This window comes from Rattus rattus, chromosome 8 (assembly GCF_011064425.1).
Source record: "Rattus rattus isolate New Zealand chromosome 8, Rrattus_CSIRO_v1, whole genome shotgun sequence".
NCBI classification, from domain to species: Eukaryota; Metazoa; Chordata; class Mammalia; order Rodentia; family Muridae; genus Rattus; species Rattus rattus.
In genome coordinates, this window is record NC_046161.1 from 100,688,579 (window position 1) to 100,712,584 (window position 24,006).

Genomic DNA, 24,006 nt, shown 5'->3' on the forward strand with positions numbered 1-24,006 from the left:
CTTGGGAAGAAAAGAGCCCCCTATCATAAGGATAGGGAGGAGGGAATCCAAAGGAAAGCCCCTGGCCCAGGGGTATAGGGGCCTCTCACCTCATGGTGCCGGTGCCGGTGTGGGTACTGGTGTTTACCCAGCTTGGCCAAGATGTCCTCTAGGTAGTGTTCCTTGACAGGATACATGAAGCCAGGTACCTTGATGACAGGGCAGCCCCCAAAGTACCGGGAAAAGCGCTCATTATCTCCTGTAGCACTCATGAGCACCAGCCGAAGGGCTGGGTTGAGCCGCTGCAGGCCCTTGAGCAGAATCAGCAGGAAGTCTGTGTTCACATCCCGCTCATGGACCTCATCCACAATGACGTGGCTCACACCCTCCAGGCTGGGGTTGCTCTGCAGCTTTCGAAGCAGGATACCCACAGTGCAGAAGAGCAGCGCCCCACCTCGGGCTGGAGGCTTGCTTTCCAAGCGTACCTGGAAGCCCACATTCCGGCGCAAGGAGGGTCCCAGTTCATGGCTGACCCGCTGGGCCACAGACACAGCTGAGATTCGGCGAGGTTGTGTGATGATCACATTGCAGCGGGCACCTCGACCCTCAGTCACATAGCGCTCCAATAGCAGCTGAGGGATACGCGTGGTCTTCCCACAGCCTGTGTCCCCAGAGATGACTACCACTGGGTGTTGTTCAATGGCACTGAGGATAGTGTCCCGATGAGGGTCCACAGGTAGCTGGGGGGCCTCCTGCCAGATTGGCCCTCTCCTCCGCCACAGCTCTAGCAGGCTCTGGCTCAGGCGCACCTCCTCTGCTTCTGACAGGGGCATGTATGGCTTGCCTGTGATAGGGTCACTCAAGGGCCCTGAGTCCTTGCCTAAGGGCAAGATGTCATCACTCTGCAGCCGGAGTTCTGGGGAAATCCATGAACTGTCCACCGGGTACTAGAGGATGAAGAAACAAGTAAAAGGACAGTGACGTCTATCTTCCTCCTCCATGCAGTCAGCCCCTCCAAAGGATTCACCTCAGTCACATGGTTAGGGCCCAACCCATAGCGCAGAGAACTTAGGCTGTGACTGCTGCTCTGACACCCTCGTAGGCATGACTAAGGGGACTTGGTGCAGGGGAGTCCAAAGCTCCCCTGCTCAGTGGGAAAAGAGGGTTTCCTATGCCTGTTGTAGGCAGAGACAGCCTCCAATCTGGAGAGGGGGACAGTGGCATGGAGGACAGGACACTTACATGACTCAGGAAGGCCTCTATCTTGCGAAGGATGGGCTCAGGCACCTGGATGGTACATGGCCGGCGCTGGGTCTCGCCCAACTCACGCAGGGAGGCCAGGTTGTACATGGCATGGGTAAGTGGCTCATTGTTTCTGTCCACAAGGCCCAGGCTCTGTAGAAGATACATTAGGCTCAGTCTATGCTCCTAGACCAGACGGGCTCAGAACCTGAGGGCCATGGTAAGCAATCTGCCTAGAGATTTTGGTTTTAGTGAATAAAGGAGAATGAACTAAGACAGTGTCAATCTCCACAAGCTTATTAAAAACCTAAATAGGCAAAATTAATCTAGGAACTAAACTTTGGTCAGGCATGGTACTGATGCCTATAATCTCAGCACTCGGGAAGCAGAAGTAAGAGGCTTTCACAAATTCCAAGCTAGCCTGGGCTATACAATGTAGGATGATGGCATACAGGTGAAGGCAGGTACAAGATAGAACAGAACAAGGCCTGTCATTGGTCGAGAAGGAAGGATGGGCGGGAGAAAGGTTTGAGGGAAGAGGAGACTGGAACGGAAGGAGACGGAAGAAAGAAGCTGCAGAGAGAACATGGAGGCGGATGTTAAGATTCCACTCTGTATTTACAGGTTGTTATGAATGTTCTTAAGGGATGGATGTGTACAGGGCCTTGTATGTCTAGGTGGGCAATTTTATCAATTGGATCAGAGGTTATTGTGTTGTGTGTTCTTTCTTGTGGTGAATTAAGTTTTAAGAGAGTACGTGGTGACTGGGACACTAAGCCGCCACGGAATTGGGATGTATATTTCTGGCATGGTGGCAGCCTGCCTTGGGAACTAGATGAGTAGAGAGATTATTGCCAGGCTCAGAGAGAAGTCATTGGCAGTGTGATATGGGATGGAGCAGAGCGGGTGAGAAACTTGCTGACTGAGATGAAGATGTCTACCAGATATTGTGGGGCACTACAGTGCCCGCCCTAGAGTGGGGTAAAAGACAGCAGCTTGTTTTTTTTATCATTTTACAACAATACAGTATAGCTCTATCTTAATTTAAAATACAAATTTAACAACTAAATGTTGCCCAGGCACGGTGGCCCAAGAACAGCCCCTGTGTGCATCCATGGCCTTCATGTGTCCCAGACCAATCTCTTCCCTTGAACACACTCCTTAGACGGTAGTGAGGCAGGCCTCAAAGACCCTACTCTGCAAGCTCTCCCTGTGTAGACTTACCACGGCTTCCCTACCCAAATCCTGCTAGTAGTTCCTGCTGGTAACTTTCTAGACAGTGCCATCGGTGACCCCATCATACAGAAGCGCATGTAATGTCCTGTAAGTGTCTGAACATGATAAGATAGGCCCTTTAAAGCAAAATGCCTGTTTCACTACATGCTTAAAATCACCTCATGAGATGAAATATGACCTTCACTTCACGTAAATGTGAGCCCATCATTTTTCTTACCCTTGTGTTCCTCTCATGTGCAATGTCTCACTAGCTCTCCCTTCAGCTGTCTTCCCACTTCCTCTAGCTCTGCTATAACTGAAGACCTAGTGCTTGGCCCACAAGAGGCCCTAATGCTATCCCTTTGCTGTCTGCTGTGTCACCCAGCTTCCCAGCACTGTAGCCCTTTCCCAGACAGCTGCTCCCATGCTGTGAGTGGGGGACTTGTGCATATGAACTGACATCGCAGACTCTTAACATCCTGCAGTGAGACCCAGATCAGCACATCTACTCCCTGACTTCACCTCTTGTTTCCAACTTTTTTTTCCCTGATTTTGTTTTGTTTTTGGTTCTTGCCTTTTTTCCCCCCTCCTCTAGACAGAGTTTCTGTGTGTAGCCCCAGCTGTCCTAGAAACTCACTCTAAAGGCCAGGCTGGCCCGGAACTCAAGAGATCCACCTGCCTCTGCCTCTCAGTTTAACTCTGAGTTCTGGGATTGAAGGCTTGGACCATGGCCCTCGGCCGCAGCCACTGCCACTGCTGCTGCCACCGCCACGGCCCCACCAGTATTTTGTTTCTATTTTTTTTTTTTTAAATACAGCTTTGCTATGTAGCCTAGGCCAGCCTCGATCTCATGATGATCTTCCTGCCTTGCCTCCCAAATATTAGGATGACAGCATTAAGTACCCCCAAGTCATGAACTCCTCATATTCTCCAAGTTGACAGCTGTCCCTTTCACCATCGAGGGCTTTAAGACATGGTTCCCAAAACCAAATCACAAAGATACAGCAGACGACTCAGTAAAGCAGGTTCACTGCACTCTGCAAACCAAAACTGACCATTTGCCACCATGCATCAGATGAACGCACTTCTTGTTATGAGGCAATGTTAATTCCAAGGCTGTGGGAACTGTTAGATAGCTCACCATGGAGAGTGGCCACCAAGCATGAGGAATGCCCTATGTTCAATCCCCAACATACGGAAGAAAAGTTTACCAGACTTAATGGCATCCATGGATAACCATTTGGGATTCTGAGACAGGACTGTGAATTGGAAGCCAACCTGAGCTACACAGCAGGTACCAGGCCAGCTGAGCTGTAGTATGGCCCTGCTGCAAAAGGAAGCAGTAGAGGGGCAGGCTGGGGATGTAGGTAAGATGGTTAGTCAGTCAGCTGCCTAGCACATGAAGCTCTGGGTTTGGTCCTCAGCACTGCAAGGTGGCACAGGCACCTGGGAGATGGACACAGAAAGAGCAAAACTCAAGGCTGTCCTCCACTGTGTAACAAGTACCAGGCTAGCCTGGTCCACCAGATCCTGTCTCAAGAAGGGCATGCTTGCAGCCAGTCTGATGGCCTGCGTTTGACGCTGTGATCCATATGGTAAAGGAAAAAACCTTACTCCTGCATGGTTCTCTGACTCCACATGTACCACGGTGTATACATAAGAAAATGTTTTAAAAACGGGTGGGGAAGGGGGCGCACAACTTGCCAGATGAAGGATACATTGCCATCACCTTAATGTCTCTTCCTTAGTTTTCATTCTAACTGTTATTCTCTTGGTCACCACAGTGAGCAGGATCTCTCTGGGCACCTAGGCTCTGACCAAGTGCGGTTATGGCTAAGCTCCCAGGCACAGTCACTGTGCAAGACTGGGAAAGCAGAGGTCGGAACAGAGTTGACAAGCAAGACGGGCCACCAGCTCCTTTCCTACCTGGGTACAAACAGTCCAAGGCCTAGTGGGTTTTACTACTTAGAGAAATAGACCAGTCTGTCACAGACAAAGGACTTATTACCTTCAGTTTCTTGCAAGCCAAGGCTGCTGCCTTATTCTCAGCCTCAGCTTTGCGGCGCCCTTTGGCGACAAAGGTCATGGGACAGGGCCAGAGCAGAGTGAGTGTAGCCAGCTTGGTCTTGGTACCCACAGTATGGAACTGCATGAGGTTCTACATGGAAGATAAGTACGAAGTTACAAAACGCAGGGAATGGAAAGAGACTGTTGGATAATCTAAGCACTTCAAGGAACCCAAAGATGGATTTAACCACGATCTCTTCAGCACCAAAGAGCCATACCAGACTGGGCACAGACATGGATCTGTACTGTGATTTCCCCTTTGTCCCTCTGCTTTATGTCCTTCACCCAGGGACTCTGTGTGACCCTAGTTGAGCTTGCTTCTCAATTTCTGTAGTAGAAGACGGGGTTCATGCAATGCCACTACCTGTCTTCCAAACCCTCATCCAATTAGCACTTTCAGGAAAGTCTGGTGCTGAAGCTGCAAAACAGGAGTCAAATCCCATGCCTGTCCTGACAGAGTAAAGGCTTTATACCTCATCATCGGTCCCCAGAGGCCCTGCTGTGGCATCAGTGATGCAGTTTACAGTCCAGGATGCAGGCGCCCGCTCCTACTCTTTCATAATCCTAACCCACCACCGGGTCCCAGATTGGGGTCTTCTAATCAGCAGTCCCCAGCCTTTTCACTTCTCTTCTGTCCCTGCTGCCTTATCCTTTCTATCCATCACGGATCCTATACCTTCTGGGTAGCCTAGGTAGGAGTCGAGACTGACACACTCAGCCCTGCCCCACACCCAAGGCTTCGTTCCTGCTTAGCCTTGGGAGAGATGGGCATACACAAGCGGGCTGCTCAAGCTCACGCTTTCAGGAGAGCCAACTCACCTTAGCTGTGGAGGAAGATGTTGCAATCTGAATCACTTTGGCCAGAAGGTTCTTGGGAAGTGGAAACTGGGTCAGAGCTCTAATAGCACTGTCATCATCTGTCATTTCAAAGGAGCCCCCCCTATGAGGACAAACAGTTGAGGTTAAAAACTCTGCCGTCTTCCTAGGCATGTTCCCTGGGCCTTCAAGGTTGGGACATAGTGCTGTTGTGACAGGTAGGTAGGACGCATGAAATGACGGGGGCAGGCTCTACTGCCTCTTCAGTCACACAGCAGAGCCCACACTCCCCAACATTCCCCAGAGGGAAGCAAGAGGGAGAGGGTAAGCAGTGATCGCTGTGTGAACTGGAAAAGGTCATGTACAGTCTGCAGGAGCCCAGCCACAGGCCAAGACAATAGTGTGCGATCTCATCCCATTCCCCCATATAGGGGAGACAGTAGTGTGCAATCTCATCCCATTCCCCCATATAGGGGAGACAGTAGTGTGCGATCTCATCCCATTCCCCCATATAGGGGAGACAGTAGTGTGCGATCTCATCCCATTCCCCCATATAGGGGAGACACCCTGAGCAACAAAGTGCTGGGCAGAGCCCCCATCTAAAGGCCCAGAGACGGTCAATCCTCTGTCAAGATGTGGCCAGGGTTCCCTGCATCCCCCTGTAACAGCAGTACCTTGAGTCCCTGAGTGGGTTGTGGGAGTCTTGCTGGGTCATGGACAAAAACTCCGTCACATCAATGGTCCCCTCTTCTAGCTCTTCCTCCTCATCCTCCTCTTCCTCTCGGCCTAAGGATCGGGACAGTCCTCCAGGACCCGCTGGCCGTATGTTCTCAGGATTCAGCTGCCGCCAGGAAGTTGGAGGCATGGTGGGTTCTGGGCGCCACCAGCTGTCAGCTGGAGATCCAAAACGATCAGCTAGCACTCGATATTTGGCTGCATCAAACAGCTCATTCCGTGGACCCAGCAGACCCCAGCCCTGTCGGGTGGAGAGAACTGTTAGGATCATACCATCATTACACCTCAGTCAGGCTTGTGCTGGGCTCTACTACACATACCTCGGCCCTGGCCAGGAATGGGAATAAAAAGTACACATAAATCCAGGCATGATGGGGGAACCCATTATCCTAACAATGAAAGTTGAAAGAGAAGAATCTTGCGATCCAAGCCAGTTTTACCTACACAGTGAATCCATCTCAATAAACAATAACAGAAAGAAAGGGAAGGAAAGGAAGGACAGAAGAAAGGGAAGGAGAGAATTTCTTAGAAATGTCTAGATCTGCTGGATATTTGGGTCAAATGTCTGAAATCCTATCCCAATCCAAGGCAGGAAGACCTCTTGAGGTTGTGAGCAGCCTGACATGCATGAGCTGGTCTCAGTGAGAAATGAGAGAAGCTACTTCACTAGAGCGTCAGAAATCAAACAGCAACGGAGCCCCCAGGCACAGCGGATCACTCCTGCAGAACCAGCACTCATCGAAGCAGATAGACAGTTCAAGGCCCAGCTGGGTGCCATAGTTTGAGACCAGTCTGAACAAAACAACCAAAGAAAGCAACAAAACAACCAAAACCCCATAAAACAAAACAAAACAAAACAAAAAAACCCAAAAACAAACAAACAAAAAAAAAGGGGTAATAGTGGTGCAGGTCTTTAATCCCAGCACTCAAGAGGCAGAGGCAGATAGATCTCTGAATTTGAAGCCAGCCTGGTCTACAAAACAAGTCCTAAGACAGGACTACAAAGAGTCCAGGGCTACACAGAGCCACCCTGTCTGGAAAAACCAAACAAACAAAACACCAGGGAACCAGAGCTGTAAGATACAGCACACAGTGATCTGCAAAGCCACAGTAATAGGCAATTAGGAAATGAGTGGCCACAATGTCCAATAGATACCATTCCTACCACAAGAACCCTGTTAGAAATATACTACACAATAATCCAAAATGTTTTTAAAACCGTCCGTAAAGTAAATATTCGGTAGGAATTCACAAGTCAACATAAACTAATTGTATGGGTATTTACTTCAGTAACGGAGCCAACAGAAAGATCAAGAAGTAGGCTGCAGGGATGGCTCCGCCTGTAGGAGAATGTGCTGCGTGCACAGAGGACCTCACCTCACAACAGCTGACGACTGAAGCTTGTTCCTTACACACTGTATTCACCTGAACACTCTGAACCCCACACACATGCATGTGCTTACATGGAAACTGTGTGGGACAAGAGCTCAGGGGTTAGAAGCACTAGACACTTCTAGAGGATCAGAGCTCAATTCCCAGCGCCCACATGGAGTGTCACAAACATCTGTATCTGTATGAATCCAGTCTCAAGGGATGCTGTCACGCTCTGCTGGCCGCCATAGGTACCACATACACACACACAAACACCCATTAAACATATGGAAAAGTTAAAAGTCTTAAAAAAAAAAGAAGAAGAAAGAAAAGAGCTACAAAAAGTAGTGATAGAAAGCTCACCTCACATGTGCCCTGGGTTCAGGCTTCAGCACAGCAGAACAAATAGAAAAAAAAAAAAAAGGAAATGGGCTGTAGAGATGGCCCAGTGGTTAAGAGAGCAGGTTGAGCCTGCTCTTCCAGAGGTCCTGAGTTCAATTCCCAGCAACCACATGGTGGCTCACAACCATCTGTAATGAGATCTGATCCCTCTTCTGGTGTGTCTGAAGACAGCTACAGTGTACTCATGTAAAAAAAAAAAAAAAAAAAAAATGAATAAAAAATTCTTAAAAAAAGATATTTTCAAGAAAAAAAGAAAAAAAATTTTAACTAACAAAATGAACAATAAGCCTGGGTTAAGATATTCCTCTAAGGAGATAGACTACTTGGACACTGACGGTGTTTACAGCATGAAAACACACTCACTCAATGAAATGCCTATTAAAAAGAAAATGTCAAACACAGAAACAACAAAAATTCTAAGCTCCCAACAGCCAAAATAATCTTAAGAAATGTAAAGTCAGGGAGCTGGAGAGATGGCTCAGCGGTTAAGAGCACTGACTGCTCTTCCAGAGGTCATGAGTTCAATTCCCAGCAACCACATGGTGGCTCACAACCATCTGTAATGGGATCCGATGCCCTCTTCTGGCCTGCAGGCATACATGCAGGCAGAAAGCTGTATGTTGTATACATAGTAAATATTTAAAAACAAAAAAAGATTGTTAAAAAAAAAAAAAAGAAATGTAAAGTCAGAGAAATTACATGTTCCATCTTAAATACAAAGATGCCATGATCAAGTGAACACAGGGTATAAAGTAACGCGAATCCCTTTGCCCTTCCATGACCTTCAAGAGCACCAGGCATAAAGAACTTATACATGTGTTTTAGCAATACACACAAAACAAATATCTTTAAAAGCTGTTCTCTTGAACCAGTGGTGGTAGCACACACCTTTAATCCTAACACAGGATTAAAGTGTATGCCTGCCCCTCAATAGTGAATTCCGGACCAGATGGGGTACAATGACCATAATGAGAGAGGCTGGGGAGTCAGAGAGCTCTATTGGTAAAGAGCTTAACAAACAAACACAGAAGACTTGAATTCAATCCCCCACTGTGATGTACAACTCCTGGAAGTGTGGTGCACACTTATAATCCCAGGGCTGGGGAGGCAGACAGGTGGATCATGGGACATGTTAGCCAGCCAACCAGGCCTGGTATGGTGAGGGACATCTTTAGTCCAAACACTCCAAAAGCATAGGCAAGTGACTCTGTGTTCAAGGCTGACGTGGTCTACATCAGTAGACAGTATGACCTTGTCTCAAACAAGCAAATGAATAAACAGAAAAATAATATAGACGACAACTCAGGAATGACAACTATAAAGGCCCTCTGGATGACATAGCTATATGTAAACACACACACACACACACACACACACACACACACACACACACACACCCTTAGGATGACATAGCTATATGTAATCTCACACACACACACACACCCCTCGGATGACATAGCTACATGTAATCACACACACACACACACACACACACCCCCACGATGACATACCTATATGTACTCACACACACACACACACAGATAAAGAAACACATACACACACACACACACACACAAAAAAAACACAAAAACTCACACACACACAAACACAAACACATAGCTACATGTAATCACACACACACACACACACACACACACCCCTAGGATGACATACACACACACACACACACACCCACACACACAACAAACAAACACACACACACACACACACACACACACACACACCCCTAGGATGACATAGCTATATGTAATCACACACACACACACCCCTAGGATGACATAGCTATGTGTAATCACACACACACACACACACCCCCAGGCATGACATAGCTATATGTAATCACACACACACACACACCTAGGATGACATAGCTATATGTAATCACACACACACACACACATACACACACGCACCTAAGAGGACATAGCTATATGTAATCACACACACACACACACACACACACACACACACACACACACACACACACACAACCTAGGATGACATAGCTATATGTAATCACACACACACACACACACACACATACACACACACACCTAGGATGACATAGCTATATGTAATCACACACACACACACACACACACACACACACACACGCACACACGCGAACACACGCACACTCCTAGGACGTGGGAAGAGCTCAGCTCAGCTCAGCAAGCACCATATGATATCCCTGGAACCAGAACTACTGCAAGAGAGAGCAAGGGATAAGCCTCCAGGGCCTCAAGCCTTCGACAGAGGAGCCCCACCTTGAAGAGTTGGCAGGCTGCTGCCGCCGCCTGCCGCTCGGCATCGATCTTCTTGCTGCCATAGCCTTCCACCTCCACGCTCTTGGGCCACTTTATGTGCAGTGTGACTTTCTGGGAAAGTGAAAAGCAAATAAGAAGTGGGACGGTGCCCACACCTGAGACCCAGAAGACCACGTCACACAGTGAGTTCCAGGCAGGTGGGGTTTTAAGACCCTGTATCAAAAATAAACAAGCTGGGTGTGGTGGCACGGGCTTTAATCCCAGCACTCTGGAGGCAGACTCAAGGCCAGCCTGGTCTACATAGTAATTTCCTGGACAGCTAGGGCTAAACAGAGAAACCCTGTCCCCAAGCAAACAACCAACAAAAGGAACCTTCACGCAGAATGTGCTCCTGCACGCCTCTGTGGGATCTAGGCTCTACGACACTTGGAGCAGGAGTCATCACCTTCACTTCTCTCACGCATCCTTTGTTAGACAAGGGGCCAAAACCACAAAGTATTGTGAGAGTCTCTTCTGAGTTCACAGTGCACGCATCCGTGCCTCTTTCGTGTGTACAGAATACCTTCAGTATCTGGGAAGTGGAGGCAGGGAAACCAGCAATCCAAGGCCAGACCCGGTTACAGAAGTTCTAAGCCAACCCAGTCTACACAAAACCCTATCTCCACAAAAGCAAATGAGCAGTGCCACATCCCTTTGATCTCAGCACTTGAAAGGTAAAGGCAAGCAGATCTGAGTTCAAGGCCAGGCTGGTCTCCAAAATGAATTCCAGGACACCCGGGGATAAAGAAACCCTGTCTAGAAGAACAAAAGCAAACAAACAAACCCAGAATTTTTGGCCACTTAGGAAAAAAAAAAAAACAACTCCAAAAGGGAAGAGTAGCCAGTTTCCTCTGAGTCAAACCAGTGTTTCACTTAGCTATCAATAGAGTTACCTTTTTCTTCGGTCCATTCGTGTGCACATAGACTAGCTTGTCTTTTGCATGTGAGATGCCAAGAGCTCTTCCAATCACGCTGTTGAGAAGGTTTTTAGGCTGTGGAAACTCTTTTAATAGGTCCCTAGAAGCTAAGAAAATAAGAATGAAATAATTACAATTCTTTTTCTTTTGAAACTCCGTAAGGTAGGAGAGAGAGAGAGAAAAACAGACAGATAGACAGAGAGACAGAGACAGAGCTCGAGCTCGCTCACTCGAGCGCATCAATCAAAGTTGCTCTGGGCTGAAGATGTTGGCTCAGGACCCAAAAGCAGTCAATGGAGTTAGGAGTCCTCGGAAAAGGGCTGGTTTGGTCAATAAACTGCGTGAGTCTGATGTCTAAAAGAAGGTACTCAAAAAACAAATAAACTGCAGAGTGGTGGTGATACACATCTCAGAAGACAGAGGCAGGTAGATCTCTGTGCTCACAGCCAGCCTGGTCTATAAAGTGAGTTCCAGGACAGCCAAGACTATATAGAGAAAGCCTGTCTCAAAAACAACAACAAAAAATCCAACCAACCAACCAAAAAACACAACCCAAAAATATGTTCTCCGCATGCCCAGGACCTTCCTAAAGCAATTCACACAGTGAAGGACAGGCCCCTTGCAGATCAGGATGCGGCCCAGGCTCTGAAGATCATGCCTCCACTCTCAACTAATCCTAGCACTCTGCACAAGTCCTCCCTAAAGCTCACAGGAAGGCTCACAGCCAAGACAAGGCACGAGCTAACCCTCCTGCCTCCCTGACATAAGGGAAAGGGTCATGGATACCAGTAGGTCATCTCTTTCCTTCCACTTACTCTCTGCATTAACCTCAAAACGAACATGCTTGAGCGACCTCATCTAGCAGCAGCTCCTGCCAGATGCAGGCTTCGTTGGACCACAAGGAGGCAGCATAGCCCAGCTCAAAACAAAAGAAAGTGCCATTCACATGCAGTCAGAAATCTTCCAGGAAAGGCTTCTGAGGGCTTCTCATTCGCCACCTTCAGTGTCTGCACTACATTCAACTTCTATCACTCCACAGACGAACTGCTCCATAGAGTATCATGTACTTGGTTCATCATAATCATTAGGGAAGTTTTCACACAGAAGTGGATAGAGTATTCTTCAATGGATACCTGAGAATTCCAGCAATGTTCGGGCAAGTTTATGTTTTTTTAAAAATTCATTTCTTGCTAGGTAGGTGCTGAAAACTTTTAATCCCATCACATGGAAGACAAAGACAAGCGGAACTCTGTGAGTTTCAGGCCAGCTGGGCTATAGAGTGAGACCCTGTTTCAAAAATAATCTTATTACTGTGTGTGTACACATGTATGTGAGGTCAGGGATAGCCCTGGCAAACCTGTTCTCTCCCTCCACTGCAATCAGGGGTTGGAACTCGCTCAGGCTTATCCACCAGACTTGCAAACACTTTTACCAGCTGAGCCATCTCACCACTGCTGCGTTTTGGAACATTCCTCCAAAACTTCTGACATAACCTGGCTATCTAGTTTGGGATATTTACCTGGGGCAGACTTCGGTGTCAACTAGAACAATAGGAGGGTCCAGCCTGGACTACTCTCCTAACTACTGTATTATAAAGCATGTAAGAATCAAGAAGTTACTAAACGGCACCTAAGCAGGCTCAAAGAGTTGAAACCATCTTGCAGCCCTACTTTAAGACAGATATGCAGACACCACACCTCCAGATCTTCAGGATGGGTAAAGGTTAGCTCACTCCGCCTATCTTAATGGCCATATTCTCACCAGTTCTATTCTCTGCACTAGTCAAGAACAATAAAACCACCGACTACCAAAGAAGACATTGTGTCTCTATTCGATCTTCTGAAACTCCAGGTGTATTTGGGGCTAAGTCCAACTGTGATGTCAGAGCTAACACTCAATGCCACTCAATCAGGCAGAAATAGGATATTTAAGTGATTCCCCCGATCCATCCACATGCAGAAATGCTGGGTTCTAGGTGGACCTAAGACATACCAGGCTTTTTAACAGCAAGGCAGACTCACAGATGTAAAGCGTTTAAACTACTTTCAAAAATAAAGCCTTGACCTGAGAGGCCGGCCACTGTACGGCACCCCTTGCTTTTCTTCCCTAGTCAAGGACATCGCAGCCAAATCTCAGCTTCACTGTCCTCACCGTTCACCATGCTTCCGTCACCCTCCCCAGGCTCGCTAGGGGCCACCTCTGATTCGACCTCGGCAGCTTCCTGAGTGCCATCGGGGCGGACAAAGCTTGATGAGAAGCCGCGCGAGCATCCTTGTCGCCCGGCAGCGCGGGGATCCGGCGGCCGGAGGCGCGGAGAGACGCCGGCAGCCAGCGCCATGAGCCGCCTGGCAGCCGCCATCGCGATCCCACCAGTCCCCGCGGCCCTAGACCGCGACAGTACCTTCGAGGGCTCAGCAACCGGTAGCAGTACCGTACGCCCTCTGCTGGCCAGGGGGACTCGGTGCCGACCTGAGAGCAAGGAAGCTAGGATGCAGCTAGATGCATCCCAGAGCCTGAGCCTCCTCACCTGGAAATCCAAACCAGACTAGGCATCTGGATCTCAACCAGGAAAGGGAACAGGATAATTTTAGAAAATAGCGCTAGGCATTTGCTCAACGTCCATTCAAGGAACTGAGCCAAGTTCCCTCCAGGTCCTACACATGGTAAATTCCTTACAGGCTGCTTCATAACGCCTAGCTTGGATGTAGATACAGTGTAAGCAGGGCACCCATCTCCTATAGGTAATCCTGAAGACTCTAGAACAGGGAAGACCTCTCAAATATAAACTGATTTCATCTCCTAGAATGGAGTCAAGGGAGAAAGCACTTGGGCACTGTGCCAAGAACTGAGCTGACTCCACAGTTAAGAGTGCAGTCCTGCTGTTCCTCACTTGTGTGAAGACTGCAATGCCACTTCCAAACTAATATACCTGGATTTTATTCCTCTTCTGTCTCTTAAGGCTTTTGAGGACTTGGAGGGCTGGGAATGAAATTAGATCTGAAAGCAGTGGCTATGTGGAGAGTGGGCATCAAAGTCGCAGGACGTTGGGAGAAAACTTTGCTAGGGGGGTGGGGTTGCAGTTGGGTAAGTGGGGAAGAAGAAATTTGTTTCATTCTAGCCATGACTTGAATAATCCTTTGGAGAGCTCATGAAAACATATCACTGCTAGGCATGGTGTTTATACATTTAATTCTAACACTCTTAAGGCAGAGGCATCTGAGTTTGATACCAGCCTGGTCTACAAAGTGAGTTGGAGGACAGCCAGGACTACACAGAGAAACCCTGTTTCAAAAAACCAAAAATCAAATAAATAAAGTACATTACTAAGCTGGTTGTGGTGGTCAAACCTTTAAACCCGGCCCTAGGTAGGCAGAGGGAGGTGGATCTCTGTGTGCTGTGAGATTGAGTAGCAGGACTGCCAAGGTCCATGGGAAAAGCAAACGAGTGGTGAGCCCTGCCTGTAGCCCAGCGCTCAGATGCAGACGCAGGTCCAAGTCCAGCCTGGCTCCATGGGAAGCTCCAGGCTGACATGGGTTATACAATGCAACAAAAAAAATCAAACAAAAACACACACAAAAAACTGCTCTGGGGTTGGAGTTTAGTTCATAGTGCTGGCCCAGACTCCATAACTATGTTCGCAGGATTTGAGCATAAGCACTGTATAGTGCGTATGTCTCTGAACCCCACATGGGGAAGTGGAGTCAGGAGGACTCAAGTTCAAGGCCATCTCTGGCAACACAAGGTAAAAAGTTGAGGCCAGCATGAGGTTCTACTTCTTTTTCTTTATTTCGAGACACATATAGCCCTGGCTGTCCTAGAACTCACTCTGTAGACCATGCTGGCCTCAAACTCACAGAAATCCACCTGCCTTTACCATCCAAGTTCCAGGATCAAAGACATATACCACCCTCACCACCCCCCACCTACATGAGCCACTATGCACATGGTAGACAGACATATATGAAGGCAAAACATCCATACACATAAAATTAATTTAATAATATATAAATAAGCTGGACAGTGGCCAATACCTCTAACTCTGATGTCAGCCTGCTGTACAGAGCGAGGACAGCCAGAAGTGCAGAGAAACCTTGTCATTATATATATATGGCAGAGCATGATAATATGCTTCCCTAAGGACTTTGCCTTTGGCAGTGTGGCTCATTACTTTGCCAGAAGTCTAACCAGCTTCAAAAATGGTCCTCAAAGACTATAATTTTTTTTCAAAAGAATGAAGATGTTTACCAAGTCGGGGTGGGCACAACAGTGGCTGAGGATAAAGTGAGAACTGCGTTGTCTGGAGAAAAGACCCCACCTAGAAAGCGATCTATGCCCATCGAGATCCCCTCAGTAATGCACTCTGCTCTGCTCGGTCAGCCAGTTATGTGTATGAATGTTCTGCCTGCATGTATGTCTGTGCACCAAGTGGTGGCTCATGTGGCCGGTGGTGGTGACACATGCCTTAGGTACCAGCATATGGATGGCAGAGGCCTAAGTGTGTTCATGCATGATTCCTAGCTTTGCTTCCAAAGAGGCCAAGTGACTCATACAGAGCAACGCTGCTAAGAACTGTTACACATCTGAGCCTTACGACAGGAGCATGGGCATCTGCTAGGCCATTTTCTCTATTCTTAAAACACATTTTAGGGCTGGAGAGATGGCTCAGAGGCCCTGACTGCTCTTCCAGAGATCCTGAGTTCAATTCCCAGCAACCACATGGTGGCTCACAACCATCTGTAGTGAGATCCAATATCCTCTTCTGGTGTGTCATGTCTGAAGAAAGTGACAGAGTATTCAAATAAATAAATCTTAAAAACAAAAACAAAAACAAAAACAAAAACAAACATTTTAAACAGATGCCTGAAATTTTATGTTAAAAACAAAAACCAAGAAACCAAGGGGGCTGGAGAGTGGCTCAGTGGTTAAGAGCAGTGGCTGCCCTTTCAGAAGACCCTGATTCAATTCCCAGCACCCACATGGTGGCTCATACCTGTTTGTAACTCCAGTACCGGGGAATCTAACACCCTCACACAGACACATACAGGCAAAACACCAATGCACACAAAATAAAAATAAATCAAGACAAAGAAAAGAAGGTAGGCATTGTAGCTCATGCCTATAATCCAGTACTTAATAGTCTGAGGCAGGAGGATTTGAGAGTACAAGGTCAGTCTAGGATTCAAAATAAGACCCTGTCTCTAAAACTAAGAAAAGGCTGGGGCTGACAGTCAGTGACAGAGTGACTAACCTGCATAAGGCCATGGGTTTAGCTCCCCACAACCCAACCCAGAGAAACATGGAAGGAGAGAACTGACTCAATAACGTTGTCCTTTGATCTTTACCAGACACACATTGTATAATATTTATACACAGTAACAACAAATAAAATCTAAAAAGAAAAGTTCATGCCAGGTGGTGGTGGTGCATGTCTTTAATCCCAGCACCTGGGAGGTAGAACCAGGTGGATCTCCAATTTAAGGCCAGCCTGGTCTATAGATTGAATTGTGGAACAGCCAAGGATACACAGAGAAACCCTGTCTCAAACAAAACAAAAAACAAAAACAAAAAAAAAAAACCCACCCTGGATCATATCAAGAATGTGGAAAAATAATAAAAATCAATTATACAGAGTTCTAAGAGCCAGCATCATCTTGAGCAAATTTGTCACTCCATAATACCAGCGACTCCTGTAAGATCAAGGCAGCTCTTCAGACAAGATTTTGGAAGGCTTCTGTTTCTATGATCTCCTCCCAAGTGCTCAGAGTAGGTCTTAGCAAACCTTTGACTACACACCAAATCCAGGCCACTGCTGCTACTGTAGGGTCTTTGTTGGTATTTGAACATAGTATCCTTACTCCCGTCCTGCCTTGCACTTGCTATTTAGCCAACAATGACCTTGAACTACTGATCCTGTTGAGTTCAGGGAGCACAGGATGGGCCAGCACACCCCATTTATTCAGTATTTCAACCTAGGAAAATACTCTTGCCAACTGAAGTGCATCTTTAGCCCTGTAAGGAAGTTATGCTAATTTGCTTATATAATATCAATTCCTGATTTCCTGCTATCATGGCAGAGTAAATTGCAACAGAAAAACATGAAAGCAAAACCTGAAATATAACTGGACATGGTAGTTCATGAATTTAACCCCAGCACTCAGAAGGGAGAAAGCAAATCCCTGACATCCTAGGATATATCCATATATGATATATACTATATATGATATATACTATATATGATATATACTATATATATGATATATACTATATATGATATATACTATATATAAGATTACTAACTTAGAGAGATTCTTTTTATTTAGTTTGTATTTTATTAATTTTTAGTGTATATGCATGACCATGGTTCTCCTTCCACCATGAGTGCCAGGCCCTGAGCTCAGGTCATCAGGAAAGCACGGCAGTGACTATTACCTGCAGAGCCAACTCAGCAGCTCCGTTTGTGTGTACTTCTGCATCAGGCAGGACATCGCCACTGAACAGAATCAAGGCGTAAAGGATCTGAGTCTGCAGGGGAATGTTTAGGAGCTTAAGCTTCGCTTATATTTTGATTCATGGTATTACTCTATAGTCCAGGCTGAACTACAACTAATTATGTAGCCCAGGCTGCCTCAAACTTGTAGCAATCCTTTTTTGCCTCACCCTCCCAATTGCTAGAGTTCAGGCATAAGCCGACATGTTTAGGAAGTGAGCACCAAAAGACAACAGAAGGAAACCCAAGACAACTTAGACTCTGTGCAAACCACAGTACCTTAGGAAATGGGGTCTATCAACACCTAAAACACTGGGGCTCTCAGCCAGCATGTGGCAATGTACTCAACTTATCATGTTCAAACTGATAAGTCATCGTCAAGCTGACTGGAGATAAGAATAGAAGAAGAGCTATCGGGGTTAGGTAAACACTCCCCACACGTGGAAGCCCCAGAGCCCTTAATGTCAGGCCCTGCATCAGGAAAAGCATGACTGCATAAGGAATACACAGGAAAGAGTAAACTGGCCCTGGACCTGGGCAGATTATCCTGCGGGATTTCTAGTGCTCCATGCCTCAATGCTGGGTAGGAAGGAAAAGACACAGAGGACACTTACAGGTTTCTTTTTTACATATTCACACTTATTTTGGAAGGAGGCTTTGGTAAGAAATTGGTGGTAGTATGGGGACAAGTCTGGAAAGGAGATGATTTGGTTTTTCAAGATAGGGTTTCTCTGTGTAGCCCTGGCTGTTTTAGAACTCTCTCTGTAGACCAGGATGGCCTCAAATTCATAGAGCTCTGCCTGACTCTGCCTCCCTAATGCTAAGATTAAAGACGCGCTCCACCAAAGCACAGCTGAGATGATCATTTTTTGCTTTCGATTCAAAATGTCTCTAATGGGCTCTGCTCAATACAAATGACCACTGTCTTCTGGGTGCCGTTTATTCTATTTGAACACTAAAGTTACTATTTTTACCACATACCTTCTTTTTCTATGGGTACAGGGAGATAAAGTATCATGTACTACTGTAGCCAAAACTGGTCTTGAACTCCTGATGCTCATGTTTTCCTACTGTTGGATTACAGGTGCTTAACCCCACATCTGGCTTTCACAGTTCGTTCTTTTTTTTTTTTTTTCTTTTTTCTATTTTTCGGAGCTGGGGACCGAACCCAGTGCCTTGCGCTTGCTAGGCAAGCGCTCTACCACTGAGCTAAATCCCCAATCCCCACAGTTCGTTCTTAAGGGCAGAATTCCAGTGAAGCCTCTAGAGTGTTCGTGCATTACTTAGAACCCACCTACTGGGAAGTGAAGGAAAGAGGATTGCTTGAGCTAGAACTTCAAAGCCACCTGTGCATTACTCTAAGACTCCATCTCAGAGGAAAAAGAAGGAGGAGGAGGAGGAGGGGAAATACAGCTCAATGGTAGAATGCTAGCATTGTGTCTGTGAGGCCTGATGTTTAGGGCCTTCCTAATACCACCACCACCAGCACACTCACACATGCACGCACACACGCATGCACACACAGACACACAAAGGAAACAGAAGCAGCATGTGAGGAAGAGAGCTTAACGATATATGCACATCAAGATGTCTTCTGCACACCCGTGGAAGCCTTCTGGAGGCACAGCAAGAGCAGCAGTGTGCAGCACCAATGGCTCGGCACACAGGGCAGCTATCCGTCCCAAGAGCATAGTGTATTTCTTGGCATTCAAAGAGGCACGGCCTACCTGACTCCTACTTAACCCAAGCAAACAGTCTTTGAGCTTAGCCACAGCACATCTAACACTCTCAGAGCCACTCACCTGCCATGTTGGAAATGTTAACGTTCAGCCTTTTCGAGTTACAGGGCATTTTAAGAAAGAAAAAAAAAAGGGCAATCAACTCTTGTTTTAGCAATGGTAGGGGGTGGCATTTCTTTAAAACCTAAGTCAGGTGGTCAGAAGGGTTGCAAATATGTATTTCTACTACACTGCTGCCAGAAGTCAGGGCCATGGCAGAGCAGAGGGGAATGAACTGGAACGACCTAGAAGCATGGCAGCATCACAGGCCACAGAGACTGCTCTCCACACTTTTGCTAAGCTCTTGACCTTCAAAGTCCTGTATAGAAACTAGACTAGGCAGGCTAATTCCAGATGAAACAAAGACTCTATGACCTAATATAATGTTCTTTCCAGTAGGCAGAGGGATATGAACAGGTAATCCCAGCAGGGAAGAGAGCCTGACAAGACAAAAAGGCCACCAGGAATGTTGGTCTTGGCAAAGGAGGAAAAGACTTAGGTCTGAGGGAAAGAAAAGACGCCCCTGTGCTCAGACTATTGCCCCATCCATAGGTACATGTTGACGTGAGGTGAACTATCATTCATCTGGGCATTGAGTATTCTTCCCTATCAAAAATATATCCAAATTGCCAAATAATTGTCAGGTAGATTCTGATGACAGTGAAGTGTTCTGAGGTACTGGGTTAGACAGTTTGCAAGCATCCGAGATGGAGGGTGTCAGGCTGAGTCAGGGTTCTGTTCTGGCCCTGTTTCAAGTATTTGCCCTCTGAACAAGAAGAGCCTAGGAATTCCTACTAGCCTAGAAGCTTCTCCATCTGGTGCTTAACAACTTAACTCATCCTAACATTGCTTTCAGGCCACACATGGAGGCCCATGGAGACTGTAGCATCCAAGTTGCATAACCAAGGACCATGAAAAACCTATTGTAAGTATTTTCTCTCTTGGGGTCTGTCTTCTTTGCCAAGCTTACCTAGCCTTGTGACTCATTTTCTAGAAGCATGCCCCCAGTACAGGGTTTCCACTGCCACCCACCTACCCACGGACCTCAGACCAAGCTCTTACTGGAAGCAAGACTCCTCCTCTTACCTCGAGAGATGGTCCCTCCAGGGGCAGGGTTGACACACATGGGTGGAAGGCGGGGTGGGGGAAGCTTGCATTGACGCTGCCTGTGCTGGGTCCGATCTGGGGAAAGAGAAAACATACAAGGTGGTATGTTCTTGCCCTTCACATAGTACACACTACTGAGCTAATTCATCCTGAAAATCCAAGTAGACCTCCAAAAATATTGGAAAGGCAATCCCAGGTTCTGAGGAACAGGCCAGCAATGCTGTACAACAGAACAGTAACTGGCTTACAGACACACCAGAAACATCCTGGTAGAAGATCCCTTCTGACTCTCTGGAAGCCCTCAGACTACATCTACCCTTTATGAAGTTTATGCTGGAATCACAGGTCAATGTCATCACAACTGGCCCCTCTGGGTCTTAACACACATCTATGTTTGGCTTTAGCCTTTTGTTGTTGCTGTTTGAGACAGGGTTTCTTTGTGTAATGCTGGCTTTCCTAAGAACTAGATCTGTAGACCAAATGACATGAGTTCAATCCCCAGATTCACACAGTGGAAAGAAAGAACTCTGACCTCTGAAGACTCTGACCTCTACAAGTATGCCACAGAACACAAATAAATACAAATATAATTTAAAATGTTAAAGCAATCAATTTATCACGTCAAATGTTTCATTTAAGAGACTAAATTCTACTTAAACAAGGACCTACAAATTACATTAAGTTTTATTTTTATATTTACTTATTTGTGTATGTTTATATTATTATAGGCTATAATGTATGTGTCAAAGTCAGAGACCTCTCTGGAATCTGTTCTTTCCTCCTACGACAAGTTCGGATCAGACTCAGGTGTTCAACCTTGGCAACAAGCATCTTACCTACTGAACCATCTTTTCAGCCCACATGTTACCTTTTGTCGTTGCTGTTATGTCAGGGTCTATAATAGCCATGACTGGCCTGGAACTCACAGAAATCCAGCTGCCTCTGCCTCACAAGTGCTGGGACTAAAGGCATAAGCCACCACACCTGGCCACAAATTACTTCTGTAAGAATCTCCTAACTTTTGAGGTACCTGAAGTAAAGCTGAGTAGCTGCAGTGGCTTGGAGCTCCATGCCCAGCACTGCCTCAGCAAGCCTGTTTCCAGCACAGTGTACCAGACACAGTGTTAGCATCACCTAGCCACCTGCCTTGGCGGGCCAGAGCGTCTTCCCATGCACACACTATGTGTCATCCTCTGGTGCATGACCTTCTTACCCTTGCCCAAAGTCTACTTCTGCGAGATCTTCCTTTTCACTATAATTGGCATTGACTCTCGAGGGCTTCACACATGCACACAATGGATTTCAATCATGCTCTACTTCTCCCATGAATTTTAAGACACTAGAGGTATGTGGTTGTTACAGGAAACATATACAGTGTTACACGGGAAATGCCGTAGGCTTTCTAGATTAAGATTTAATTTTGGGGGTTGGGGATTTAGCTCAGTGGTAGAGCGCTTGCCTAGGAAGCGCAAGGCCCTGGGTTCGGTCCCCAGCTCCGAAAAAAAGAACCAAAAAAAAAAAAGATTTAATTTTGAATTGACTTCTGCTCTGCCTTGAGGCTAAAGTTGGAAGTGATTAGTTAGTTAACTTCTCCATTCCTATCTGGAAAGAGTCTTCATTTATTCTCAGGAATACTACATTTAAAAAAAAGCAAAAACAAAAACAAAAAACCTGAATAGGCTGGGGACCAGCTGTGAGCTGGCTCAGGAGGTAAAGGCACTTGATACCAAGCCTGGTGACTTGAATTTGATTTCTAGCACGCCCATGACAGAAAGAAAGAACCAACTTCTGTAAATTACCCTCAGAACTCCACATGAACACAGGGCCAAGCACACACAATCAAGTGCATATGTAAAAGTATACAATTTAAAGATGTTTACAAACCTCCTTTAAGCTTGTTAGGGAAGTGTAGATAAATGGCGGGATGACTGTTACCTCATGAAGGCTTTCATTAACTGGACAGGGCTAACGTTGTGGGGTCCTACAGTATCACCAAAAAGTTTCGGATGTACAGCAGGAAACATGAATCCTTGTTACTGATCTAGTGCATCTTTATAGATTTTGATACATGGGAGTTTTGTTTAAGTTATTGTACATGTGTGTTGTCTGTAGGTACACACATGTCCCACTGTGTGTGGAGGTCAGAGAAAAACTCTTTCAACTTTTATGTGGGTTTCAGAGATCAAACTCAGGTCATCCAATCCATGCAACAAGTACTTTTACCATTCAACCCTGATCCAGTGTTTCATGTGCTAACCACATAAGACTGAGTCCTCACTCTGTGACAGTACAGCCAAGAAATTAGTCAGACATTCAATACACAAGAAAGGGCAGAAAATTCAGAGAGAGGAAGGCCAGCCTGGGCTATGACATAAGAGAGTTCAGAGCCAGTCTGAGCAAGTATCAAGACACCTTTCCATATAAAATAGAATAGAACAGAACAAAACAAAAAGATTATTGATAGACATGTTATTGATAACACTCCATTGGTTAGAAAGCAAACTTAGATCATACTATATCCTGCTGCTATTTGATGACATCATGGACTGTTCCTTTAAAGGAGTCAGGCCCTTCTCTAAGGTCTTTATACAGATTAACTCATCTGATCCTTGGGATCCTGTGACAAAGGTGCTTATCTCACCCATTGAAATCAGAGAGAAAAGGGCACAGAGAGCCTCAGTCATCCAGCCAAGACCTCCAGCCAGCCAGTGAGTATAGAACCATCAGGTAAACCAGAAATCTGGGTCCAGGTTTCCTGTTAAGGCCGCACTGCCTTATATAAGACAGCAGTAAGAATGCCGTCCCTCAGGCTAGGTGGTGGCGGCACACACCTTTAATCCCAGCACTTGGGGGCAGAGTTATGTAGGTCTCTGAATTGGAAGCCAGCCTGGTCTGCAGAGTGAGTTTCAGGACAGCCAGGGCTGGACAGAGAAACCCTGACTCAAAGATAAAACAAAACAAGAACAACCCATCAATCAAGCTTTGGTCTAGAAAGTCAAGACAAATTAATTTTTTGGTTTTTTGTTTTTTGGTTTTTTTTTGTTTTCTGAGACAGGGTTTCTCTGTGTAGCCCTGGCTATCCTGCAACTCACTATGTGGAACAAGGTGGCCTTGAACTCACGAAGAGTTCATCTGTCTCAGCCTTCCAAGTACTGGGATTAAAGACTTGCACTACCTACTCAGCCCAAGTAAATCTAAGAAATTTTGACGTAGGTGGTAACTGGGGCCCATCCTGTAAGAATGTTAGACAAGGGCTGGGGATCCGGCCTAGTGGTCGAGTGCCTGCCCATCACGCACAAAGCTCTGGGACCTATCTATCCCTAGCACAGCATAATCTGGACCGGGAAGCAAAAGGATTGGGAGCTCAGGATATCCATGGCTATGTAGTGAGTGCGAGGCCAGTCTGACCTGTGACTCTCTCAGAAGATAAAGAGTGTTAAATAACACTGGGCCCTTCCTCTCTTCACAAAACTGGGACCGTTCTTTCAGACAGTCCTACCACAGTTATGTCACCCACCCTTTATAAGTGAGCCGACAACAAAACCACAGGTTAGGAAGGAGAC

At 46.4% G+C, this 24,006-nt stretch overlaps 1 protein-coding gene across 6 annotated transcripts in view; it reads right to left on the minus strand.

Moving 5' to 3' along the window:
- Window positions 1-24,006, minus strand: part of Dhx30 (DExH-box helicase 30) — a 32,962-nt gene that overhangs the window by 3,023 nt on the left and 5,933 nt on the right. For 3 of the 6 annotated variants that reach the window (XM_032910720.1, XM_032910721.1, XM_032910722.1), the window contains exons 4-11: window positions 20,423-20,518; window positions 11,048-11,178; window positions 10,116-10,226; window positions 5,994-6,295; window positions 5,323-5,443; window positions 4,445-4,594; window positions 1,222-1,374; window positions 90-926 (exon numbers count right to left, since the gene is read on the minus strand). In XM_032910720.1, the coding sequence (XP_032766611.1) occupies window positions 90-926; window positions 1,222-1,374; window positions 4,445-4,594; window positions 5,323-5,443; window positions 5,994-6,295; window positions 10,116-10,226; window positions 11,048-11,178; window positions 20,423-20,518 (1,901 nt within the window). Of the gene's footprint in view, window positions 1-89; window positions 927-1,221; window positions 1,375-4,444; window positions 4,595-5,322; window positions 5,444-5,993; window positions 6,296-10,115; window positions 10,227-11,047; window positions 11,179-13,222; window positions 13,458-19,360; window positions 19,390-20,422; window positions 20,519-24,006 lie in introns of those variants that run through there. The other 3 variants (XM_032910723.1, XM_032910719.1, XM_032910724.1) reach the window with 3 other exon arrangements.